The sequence below is a fragment of the Bos indicus genome, chromosome 14, assembly GCF_029378745.1.
Source record: "Bos indicus isolate NIAB-ARS_2022 breed Sahiwal x Tharparkar chromosome 14, NIAB-ARS_B.indTharparkar_mat_pri_1.0, whole genome shotgun sequence".
In the NCBI taxonomy this organism is placed as follows: domain Eukaryota; kingdom Metazoa; phylum Chordata; class Mammalia; order Artiodactyla; family Bovidae; genus Bos; species Bos indicus.
The window spans coordinates 27360106-27372289 of NC_091773.1; the positions used below are offsets into that span (position 1 = coordinate 27360106).

At 41.0% G+C, this 12184-nt stretch overlaps 1 protein-coding gene across 11 annotated transcripts in view; it reads right to left on the reverse strand.

Moving 5' to 3' along the window:
- ASPH (aspartate beta-hydroxylase) overlaps positions 1 to 12184 on the reverse strand; it is a 189139-nt gene that overhangs the window by 24953 nt on the left and 152002 nt on the right. For all 11 annotated transcript variants that reach the window (XM_070802583.1, XM_070802581.1, XM_019973494.2 and 8 more), the window contains one exon: positions 8280 to 8417. In XM_070802583.1, coding sequence (XP_070658684.1) covers positions 8280 to 8417 — 138 coding nt within the window. The remainder of the gene's footprint in view (positions 1 to 8279; positions 8418 to 12184) is intronic.

The window sequence follows — 12184 nt, forward strand, 5'->3', positions numbered from 1 at the left end:
CCTAATGGCCTCATTTTAACTTTATCTCCTTAAAGGTCCTATTTCCTAGTACAGTCATATTTGTGGGAATAGGAATTCAATATATAAGTTTGAGGGGACACAGTTCAACGTGTAACATTAATGCAGATTCAGGTTAAAACTGGACCCAGCTGAGAAAGCCAACAGCAGATGGGAGGGGATCAGTACGCCAGTAAATCTATTGCAGCAAAACAAAACATAGTCATGGAAAAAATCAGAAAGAGATACATGTTTAACATGTGGACAAAACACAATACAAGATAAGCCTAAGCAAGGTTAGATAAGTAACTACGGGCAAACGCAGACACTGGCAGAAGTCCCAGAGTTGTTTGTACCTTGAAAAGTCCTGACTCCAAACTGAGAGAAGGCAAGTGATCCAAGACTATTCCAGGCCAAGTTTCCACATTAAACCAGAGTTAGAATGAATTGATAACAGTGGTTCATTAGTAAAATGTATACCCTTTTTACCTAATTGTCTAAGACATGTTTGTTAGTTAACTATTTTAGGAATTCCAGATCTGATTTTTTAGAGATAAAGTCAGCTTACTTAAATCTTGGCTAAAACATGCCTATACTTTATACCCTGATGAAAGGACATGGGTAGCAGTGTCCTCTGCCTTTGAGAGAATATAGAAGGGTAGAGGGGCAGCCCCCTGAGTGCTGAGCTGAAGTTATGAAATCCAAGCAAACACCATAGGAAGTGCAATGCTCCCACAGCAAACTGATTTTAATAAAATCTTGGGAAATTAGTAGCATCGATGAAGCAATCTCGTGCTGGTTCCTAATGCATTTTAATCAGATCTCCAGTTTTTCAAGTTCGAATATAAAAATAAAGGAAAACATCTGACATTTCCTATTGGGAAATAAACAAACACCAATCAAATGAGAAAAGCAAAGTCTGTGTATTCAGAGCTTGCTGGAGCAAGGGAGTCTGCCACCATCACCTGTGTCTGGGCATGGGAAAACTTTCTAGTGAAAAAGGGAAGGTTTCATGGAGGGAAGCCCTGATCGGAGGCTGTTGGCCTGGGGAAGCTGTAGGCAGGCTTAACAGAAGTTAAGTCACTCAGTCGTGTCCGACTCTTTGCGACCCCATAGACTGTAGCCTACCAGGCTCTTCCATCCATGGGATTTTCCAGGCAATAGTACTGGAATGGGTTGCCATTTCCTTCTCCAGGGGATCTTCCTGACCCAAGGATCAAACCCGGGTCTCCCGCATTGTAGACAGAGGCTTTACCATCTGAGCCTGTTCTAGTGATTGGTTGTTGTTCATTCTCTAAGTCGTGTCTGATTCTTTGCTCGCTAGGCTCCTCTGTCCATAGAATTTCTCAGGCAAGAACACTGGAGTGGGTTGCCATTTCCTTCTTCAGGGAATCTTCCCAACCCAGGATCAAACCTGGCAGGTGGATTCCTAACCACTGAGCCACCAGGGAAGCCCTAGTGATTGGTGTGTGTCTTAGTCACTCAGTTGTGTCCGACTCTTTGCAACCCCACAGCTCCTCTGTCCATAGAATTTCTCAGGCAAGAACACTGGGTGGGTTGCCATTCCCTTCTCCAGGGGATCTTCCCAACCCAAGGATCAAACCTGGGTCTCCTGCATTGCAGGTAGATTCTTTACCGTCTGAGACACAAGTGATTGGTTAGGGGAGCATATTTGACTTTCTCTGGTTGGTGCCAGGTTGGAAATGGGGACAAAAATTAGGAGAGCTGCCAGTTATTAATCAAGTCCTGGATATTTGGGCAGAATGATAACAGAAGTTACTGTTCGGCTTCCAGGATTGTCACTGGAGATAATAATCTGGCTTGCTGCCATCTGGTTCACAGTAGGCTGGCCTCCTGGGCTATTTATTATAGAAAAGGGATTGGTTTCCCTGGCAGTTTGCTGCAGATGGGGGGGTTGATTCCATTTCCTTCTGTATATTCAGTCTCTCATTATCTTTACCAAAGGAAAAGGATGACATAAAGTATCGGGTACAGGGTAAGAGAAGAGTCTTGGAGGACTGAACTTCACTCTTTCTGAAGAGTGGGAGGAAAAGAGTTTCTTCTCCTCGAAGCAAGGAGAAAAGGTCGTCCAGGTTGCCAGGAGAGACAGCCAGCCTGAGGTCTTCAAGGACTCAGAGAGCCCTCTGCTCTAGTCCAGGCTGGCAGGGACACCAGCCAACGTCCGCAGTCAGGAGAAGGTAAGAGGGGAAATAACGTTCTGTTGTCCCATCTCTGCTCTACCTACAAGGAACAGTGCACCCCGCTGTGTCCTGAGGGAGTAAAAACCCCAAAGTCCCTAATCTCAAGGGGCTGCAAATCAGACAGAAAGACGCTCTGTTTATATAAAACAAACCACTGATAAATGGATAAGCACATAATCTATTATGTATACATGCACATGTATCTTTAACACATCAATCAGTATGTATGTATGTTAAGATATGGATCATGACGTATTTGATCAAAAATTTTGAAACTGCAAATGTTGTACTAACCTCCAGATGTGGCTTGCAATGGAGTGTCCTGGACTGTAAGTCAAACACTGTACTGGAAGGAGGATCAGAGACAAAGCCAATTTTTAGGCATTTGTAAAAAACTGAAAAGGGGGCTTCCCCGGTGGCTTAGTGGTAAAGAATCCACCTGCAATGTAGGAGACGTGGGTGTGATCCCTGGGTTGGGAAGATCTCCTGGAGGAGGACACAGCAACCCACTCCAGTATTCTTGCCTGGAGAATCCCATGGACAGAGGAGCCTGCATCTGGAGGGTGAAATCTTAACCACTGGACAGCCAGAAAGGTCCTTCAAAGAATTTCAAACATGTCATCTTTTTGGTATGTTGCCATAACTGGCATCACATGCCCTTCTCTAACCTTAGCAGAGTGTCGGCTCTCAGTAAGGGCTCACGTTTAAACCCACATGGAAACATCCTTGATGGTGGGGTTTTATTGTGTTTTGCTTTTGCACCTTGTAGGAGAGGAGGAACTGAGGCAATTATTTCACATTTGGAGAGAAAGAAACTGAGTCTCACCTGGGCAAAATAACTTTTCCAAGGAGTCAGAGCAGAGAGCAAAGCTAATCTGTTTCTGAAGTCTCCCTTTAAATCACACAGCCATCAAATTCTGTAAATTCTCTGCACTCCCTGGTCATTTTGTCGTCATTTTCAGTGAAAATACCTTCGGATTTCAAAAGTGTAAAGTCTGATTTAGAAAAACAGGATTAAACTATTATATTAATCTTTAGGGACTGCTTTCAGAACTTCTTACTACTATGATACTTACTCTCCTATAAAATTGATAATCCTCTTACTTTACAGCTTAATTTCACTGTAAATCTGACACTTTTGCTTCTGTCTCAATCCAATTTATTTCAAAAGCAGTTCAGTGAAAATATTTCAAATATTGAATCACACAGATACAAATGTTGAACCACTAATGTACTCCCGTATTAGTTTTTAATTTTGTCCAGGTGGCATTATTCATACACAATGGACTTCTTAATTAATAAAAGCCATAGTCTGAGGGAATGCCAGGAAGAGTACCATTTTAATCAGTCGTTCTTAGGCAGTGTCACAGCACTGGCAGGTTTTATGGGCGCGTCTCCAACTGTAAGAAAACCACAGTGTGAAGAAGGGAAACTTGTCTGTGACGCTATGGATTTACATCAGAGCAGGCGCTTTGAAAATCTCAGAAAAAGGATGTAAGAATCTCCCCTTTTCCAGTGATGAATGCACAGTTAGGTAGCAGGGAATAAAATAGAAAAGGGTTATTCTGAACTATGGTTTTCAGTCGCTATTGGCTCTCATTGCTTTCTCCATGTTATGACAGTGATTTCAATGCATGTATGTTTCCATTAAATAAATCGGATCAAAAAGTTAATCTTAAAAAAAAAAGGAGCAAAAGTCTTAAGTAGGGTGGCTTTTGTCTTACTGGAAGAGATTTCTTTTCCCTTTTCTATTTATAATCTAGAAACACATTCATCCATTTTTGTTTCAATTTCTATGTTAAATACCTCCAAGCCACTTAGGGTTTTTGTATTTGTTATTTGGGCAAAAAATTACTAAGTTTTAATGAACATATACCTAAAAGAAAAAACTCTACTGGGCTCTTTTTCTCTCAATTTTTTTCATGGAGCTACACAGCCTCTTAACACCCCTGGTGCACAGAATTGCCAAATTGCCAGCTACACAATAAAGCGAACAATGACAATTCAACACAATGGAAAAACACAGATGATACATTTTGCTGAACATTGTCCTGTGCCTTCAACAAAATTGCACTCTACAGCTCACTGGAACATACAATGAGAATAATTTAAATGAAAATGTGCACTGCGTGGCAGTTAACTGTTACCTAAGAGTGAGAATTTGGGTAATTATTCCAAAAGGATCTTGGCCAAACACGGCAGCTATCCCATCTAAAAGGTTTCCAGCTTACAGTATGAATGCCTGGGTGATGATTCATGATCCATAATAGTCACGTCTGTGATTTGAAAATGGAAGAAAATCTTGATGAGCAAGTGTTTGTCAACTAAGTGGTCTTGGCCCCTGGGTTCCCTCACATAGAAGGTTCTGCCTTGTCATAGTCATCACTGGCAAATGGTCACTTGAAACTATTTCTTTTTTTTAAAGTCGCAACATGTACAATATCAACATTTCTGCAAATAAATGTAGTTTGCAAAGTCAAGCTAACTTTACAATCACAAAGCACAGGCTGACTGAGATTCTATGCTGCTGCGGACCCTGTGATTAATGCCCAGGACTGGCTTTTCTTTTCCTCTTAGTGAAGCAGAGCTTGAAACAGGCAGGGCTGAAATCAAACCCAGAGAAATGGAATTTTGAAATAAAGACTTAATTGGCTAAAAGAAGAACATGAGACACAAGAGCAGACCTCAGTGACTTAGAGGGTATAGTGGCAGGGACCCGAGGAAAAGGAGACCTCAGTCCCAGTCCCAGCTCTGACTTATTTTTTTGGCTGCGCCGTGTGCCATGCAAGCTCTTAGTTGTAGCATGTGGGATCTACTTCCCTGACCAGGGATCAAACTTATGCCCCCTGCACTGGGAGCATAGAGTCTTAGCCACTGGACCTCCAACGAAGTCCCCTAGCCCTGACTTATTAAATATAAGACCTTGGGCAAATTTCTTAACTTCTCTAGTCCTTATTTACTCAAATATAAGTGGGTACAATAATACCCATCTTAAAGAGTAAAGGTTAGAAATATTATATACAAAAGTGCTCAGCACATGGATTACAGGTAAGATTTCACATAGGTTAGCTGTTATGTTGTTATTTCAATAGTATATAAAATTTCAAAATTGGCTCTCTGATATTTCTTAGAAACTAGAAAATATTTCCCTACGAAAACAAGTTAATACATAAATTAAAATTATAAATCATCACAATAACTGATGTTTATAGAGCACTTCCTACTTGTTAAATAAACAGCCATGCAACAAGCACTATTTCCACAGGCACTTTGCACAATGAAAGTGAAGCATGAAGAAGTGTTGTTCACTGTCACAGAGCTAGTAGGGAATGAGATCAAAAATTCAAAAGCAGGGAGTGTGGCTATGGAGGAGATGCTCTAAACCGCTTCACTGTATTGCCATCCACACAGGACTAGATATATATAATATTCTATTCTATGTAAAAATGGAATACTACTCAGCCACAGAAAAGAATAAAAATTCTGACATTTGCAGCGACACGTATGGACCTAGAAACTATCATATACATAGTGAAATAAATCAGACAGAGAAAGAGAAACACTGTGTTATCACGTATGTGTGGAACATAAAGAAATGAATATAACAGAAACAGACTCACAGATGCAGAAAACAAACTAATGGGGAGAGGGGAGCACGAGGGGCAAGATAGGAATATGGCACCAAGAGATACAAACCACTATGTATAAAATAGGCAACAAGGATGTACTGTATAGCATAAGGAATTATAGCTGTTATCTGGTAATATCTTAATGGAGTACAGTAAACATATTGAATCACTATATTGTATACGTGAAGCCAACATAATATTGTAAATATACTTCAATGGAAAACAAAACAAACATAACCAGGCAGTATGCCTATGGCGTGGATGCTCTAACCTCACTGTTTGACCTTAATGTAGGTTAATTAAGTTAGGTATTCATCAACCCCCGGAAACCTATTTACTTTTTTAACATATTTGAACTACAATGTATATATCACAGCTTCTCATTTCTTAACATATTTATTGAGACATAACTCACATACCAGAAAATTCGCTCAACTAACTTTTTACAACCCAGTATATTCTCAGAGTCATGAGCCATAAACAAGGTCTAATTTTAGACCATTTCCATAACTCCTTACGCATGAGCAATCACTCACCCTCAGGCCCTCTTCCTGGCTATCACCAATCTACTTCCTTTATTGATTTGTCTGTCTGGACAGTTCACATGGGGGTTTCCCTGATGGCTCAGCAGGTAAAAATATGCCTGCAATGCAGGAGACACAGGAAACATGGGTTCAATGACTGGGTTGGGAAGATCCCCTGGAGAAGGAAATGGCAACCCACTCCAGTATTCTTGCCTGAAAAATCCCATGGACAGAGGAGCCTGGTGGGCTATAATCTGTGTGGTTGCAAACAGTCAGACATGACTGAGTCACACATACACACACACAGTTCAAATAGGTAGCATCATGTCATACACAGTTCATTTATGTTGTACCACGAATCTTGGTACTTCTTCCTTTTTTATTGCCATGGTGTAATATATCATACTTTGTTTATTCTTTCATTCATCCTTTAGATGGACCTTTGGGTTATTTCTACTTTTTATACTCTAAATAATGCTCCTCTGAACACTTAGGTGCATGTTTCCATATGAATATATGTTTGCATTTCTCTTGGGCATACACCTAGGAGTAGAATTGCTGGGCTGTAACTCTGTGTTTAATGTTTTGAGGATCTGCCAACCATTGTCAAAATGGCTGCACCCCTTTGCATTCCCATCAGCAAGGGCATAGGGGCAAGATATTATCTCAGCTCAGTTACATCAGATGTCTGAAAGGGTGAAGCCATTTGTTGCTCAGATCACTCCTACATTTGGAACCTGTGAGATCTCATGGGGTTGGCCAACCTTTGTGGTTGGTCTCACCCTGGGAGGCACTTTCATATGATGTGATAATGGATTGGACTCTTTATTATTAGTGACAATGAGGTCTAGTGTATTGCTGTGTCTGTTAAATGTTAAGACCCTTTTGTTAGAAGGGATCAGTCTGTGGTCAAAATTCAGGGGGTGGCTTCAGATAATATTATAAGAACTTTATCTAGTCTTTGTTTCCAGTTCTTGGCAAAACCTTCCAAAATCCATGAAATTTCTTGAATAAGTGGAATGACCTTTGTCATTTCCTGGTGGCTCAGATGGTAAAGAATCTGCCTGCAATGAGGAGACCTGAGTTTGATCCCTGGGTCGGGAAGATCCCCTAGAGAAGGAAATGACAACCCACTCCAGTATTTTTGCCTGGAGCATTCCATGGACAGAGGAGGCTGGTGGGCTTCAGTCCGTGGAATTGCAAAGAGTTGGACATGACTGAGAGACTAACACTCTCTCACTCTGTCATTCATAAAGAGTCTCAAAAGAGCACACTTGAATTTATGCTAATGAGGTGACTTAGTGTGGGGCACCAGATGGCCACAGGAAGGGGCTGGTCACCAGAAAGATGACGTGACTAGGTTGGAACTTTCAGCTCTACCCATCACTGGGAGGGACATGGGTCCTGCTGATTAAGCTCCATAAACACTGGTGAACCACAAGATCTGATGTACTTGTGGGTGGGTGTGCCTGTCCACAGGCCAGGAGGGGGCGTACCCCAGTTCCACGAGGACAGAAGTTCCTGCACTTGGATCCTTCCCCTTCCACACCTCACCTTGTGTATCTCTTCATCTGCTGTTCATCTGTTTCCTTGATAATATCCTTTATCATAAACTTTCAAGCACAAGTAAATGTCCTGAGTTCTGTGAGCCACCCAACACAAAACTCTTTGGGGTGCTCCATAAGTTTTAAGAGCGTAAAGGGTCCTAAATTGAAAATTCTGAAAACTGTTCTTCCACAAATGTCTCTCTTCACCATCTAACCTGAACTCTTGTCTGCTGGGATGAAAAGATTTGCTTTGCGCTGTTTTCTGCATATGCCCCTGGAAAGAAAATCTATCTCCACCTGGACGGACATTCCTTTGCTTGAGATTCCATCTCTGAATTTTGAGGAGGAAACAGACAAGGACTTGGCAAAGTTAGCACTCACCTTCACTAACTCGGTGTAGCCGGTCTCCTTGGGGGTCCACCACGGCTGGGCTTTCAATCCCTGCACGTTGTACAGTGAGCGCTGCCACACGGAGGCAAAGTGGCCCCTCTGGTGCCCCAGCTCGTACCACCGATATGCCTGGAAAATCGGAAAGATTGAACTCTAAATGAGGCTGCTGCTGCTGCTAAGTCGCTTCAGTCGTGTCCGACTCTGTGCGACCCCATAGACAGCAGCCCACCAGGCTGCACCTTCCCTGGGATTCTCCAGGCAAGAACACTGGAGAGGGCTGCCATTTCCTTCTCCAACGCATGAAAGTGAAAAGTGAAAGTGAAGTCACTCAGTTGTGTCCTACTCTTAGTGACCCCATGGACTGCGGTCTACCAGGCTCCTCCGTCCATGGGATTCTTCAGGCAAGAGCACTGGAGTGGGGCAGTCTTACTATAAATAACCTAAAGTCACTAAAAACACGGTATGACTTTGTGATAATACATAAAGAGCTTGCTAGTCAAGTGCCCCAATCTGCTAAACACTGGCAAAAATAGTGTTATTTGATTGGGTTTTTGATTAGGACCGATTATTTTAAATAAATGTGTGTATTTTATTTTCACTCCTAGGCCATAAGCTCTCTGAACACAGGACTCATACTGCACTCAGTCTGATCTCCTCAGAGTGTCCAGCAGAGTCTAGGACTTTGTTCAGTGGATAAATCATTGAAGATACAAAAGGGGACTGTGTTTATATTTTAGTTTTCATTTCTTAAATTCTGTTTCTATGTTTCCTTTGAAAGGAAAGGAGTATATTTTCACCATTTTTTTTTTTTTTTTTACAGATACCTGCTTTTACTGATTTGGGATGCTAAAAAGGGCAGCATTTTTTCCCCCTACCACGCCTGGTGGCATGCAGGATCTTAGTTCCAAGACCAGGGACTGAGGCTTTGTGTCCCCTGCAGTGGAAGCATGGTGTCCTAACTGCTGGACTGCTAGGCAAGCCCCGGACAGCATCTTCTTTCACATGAAGTGTTCTCTGTTTACATGAAGAAGAAGACTGCCCCAAGGAAACGGAGTATAAACCCTCCATTAAAGAAGCAGACGAAAGAAAATAATATTCTGAGTTGGCAATAAATAGAGTGATAGTCCACATTAGATTTTTTAAGAAGGGGAATTTTGTTCCGAGTAATTTTTATCCCTGCCATAAGGGATAACATTTGTGGCTGTAGGCTATAACACAATACAACTTGACTCCAAGAAGACGAACTAGTCTTTACAGGGATGGCTGGCTGCAGTCTGCTGTTCCATGCATCCCCTTCAAATGATGCCTGAACCATATGCTGTCCTGGGGCCTCCCCACACAGCCCTGCGCCCAGCACACCCCACTCTCTTTAGACTGGAAGACAGTTCTAGGATTGTACTTAATGGTCGCCCCCCCTCTATTATCTGAATTCTGATCTAATGATTGCTTTCGAAGAGTGATTTCAAATATACATCTTGATCAATGAAAACAGGCAGTTAATATCAAGCAGATTAAGAAGACAAGAATATTTTCATCAAACTCCATCTTACTTTAGATGTAAGAAATAATAACTCTTAAAAAAGTAAAAATTCATAGGCCAAAATTTCATTGGTTAGAAAAATCAAGAACCATCTCTATTTTCAGTAACACTTTTCAGCTCATGACTAGCTTTTGCACAAGTACTTTCATTTGATCTTTTCTGTAACTCCAAATAGTTCCATTTTACAAATGCTCAAACTGAGATTGAAGAAGACTAAACATGAAGAACAATCGCCTAGGGCATCTGGCAACTTATTCCACTCTGTCTCTCTGTCATCTAAAAAGAAACTGTCACAAGTGATCTTCTTGTGTAATTATCTTTCTCAATATTATCTCAAACTAAGAATATATGTACTAATCACTCATATGTTTTCCTTGAAAGACATGTAAGTGGTAACCATAAAGTAATTTCTTTAAACATGGCTCACAGTAGTCTGATTTTAAAAATATAGCATTTTACCTTTGAAATTAAATTGACTATTTTAGTTATTTTTGTCCAATTTAAATTTAGTTAATTTTTCAGTGTTAAAGTGAACAACCATATTAATTACGACAGATGATTTTTGGAAATTCGTATTAATTTTTTTAATCATCAGAAATTCATTTTAAGGACATAGTGTTAGAATAGTGAGAAAGAAATTAGTGGAGTTAGAAGTCTTAGATTTCAGTCCTGACTAAACACTCAGCATGCTGGGTGCCTGGGCAAGACATTGTATTTATAGGGCATGTTCAAGTATCTGTAAGAGCTTTTCTGACACTCAAAGTTGGTACTAGTGCATCAAACATGGCCCTTGACCTTATATCCCTCTGCCATTTAATTTTTTTTTAGCTGCTCAGCTTGGAGGATCTTAGTTCCCCAACCAGGGATTGAACCAATGCCCCCTGAAGTGGAAGTGTGGAGTCTTAACCACTGGACCACCAAGGAAGCCCTCTCTCTCACCCCCCACCATTTAACTCTTAGAGAAACAAAACTAGGAAATGATATATTAGTCATTAAAAAAAATTATCTCCAATTATAGAGGGGACATAGTGAATTTAGCTAGATTTTAAATTTTTTCATTTTTAATTAGAGTGTAGTTGCTTTACAATGTGGTGTTGGTTTCTGCTATACAACAATGTGAATCAGCTATACATATACAGACATCCCCTTCTTGAGCCTCCCTCCCAGCGCTCACCCCAATTCACCCATCTAGGTCATCACAGAGCACCGAGCTGGGCTCCCCCTCAGCTGCTTCCCACTAGCCAACTATTTTATACATGGTGGTGTATATATATCAACGGTACTCTTTCAGTTCATCCCGCCTTCTCCTTTCCCCCGCTGTATTCACAAGTCAGTTCTCTGTGTCTCTATTCCTGTCCTGCAAATAGGTTCATCAGTACCATTTTTCTAGATTCCATATTTATATATGCATTAATGAGGGTTCCCTGGTAGCTCAGTGGTAAAGAATCCGCCTGCCAATGAAGAGACTCAGGTTCAGTCCCTGGGTTGGGAAGATCCCCTGGAGGAGGGCATGGCAACCCAGTCCAGTATTCTTACCTGGAGAATTCCATGGACAGAGGAGCCTGGTGGGCCACAGTCTATGTGGTCAAAAAGAGTCAGACACGACTGAGCAAGGAACACTTTCGCCTTACTTTCATACGCTATTTGCTTCTCTGTGGGCTTTTTAAATTCAAGAACTGTGCTACTCCTTGCATTTTAACGATAATTAAGCTGAAAGCACAATCCCATAGGTTCAAATTGCAAGCTCCTAACAATGTGTAGTAGTGAATTGTTTGCCCTTGAAGTGAAGGCTCTAAGATGTGAGACTAAATCACAGACTTGTTTTATCTATCTTTGCCTTGGACCATAAGATGTTCAAAGGTAAATTAATTAGTGATGATTACATTTATAGTAATCAGATATGAACATTTATCCTGTGTTAGATACTGTTGCAAAGTCTTTTGTATCCTTCTCATTCAAAGGAAGTACCAGGAATTTACATCTTAAGAGAATGAAGGAACACAAAAGTGACGACTAATCAGCAATTTCTTCCCCCTTCTTTCTCTTCTTCTTTCATTTCTCACTTTATTCCAGTTGATTGATTGGTAGGTCAGAGGGAAAAGGTACAGATACACAGAAATAGATAAAGAAAACAGTGTTAGTCATCCAAATTTCTGTTACCCCAAATTGGGTCATCTCTTTAGCTGGCAATTACCCCATTACAAAACCCTTTGCTCCAACGAACCCTCAATTGTCCAAATAGTACCAAGTTCTTATTAGCTTTAGAAACCAGAAGTTACGTTACCCTCAGATGTCACCTTATTATTGATATATATATTAAATGCATGGTTACAAAAATCCAGGGTCCCTGACTCTA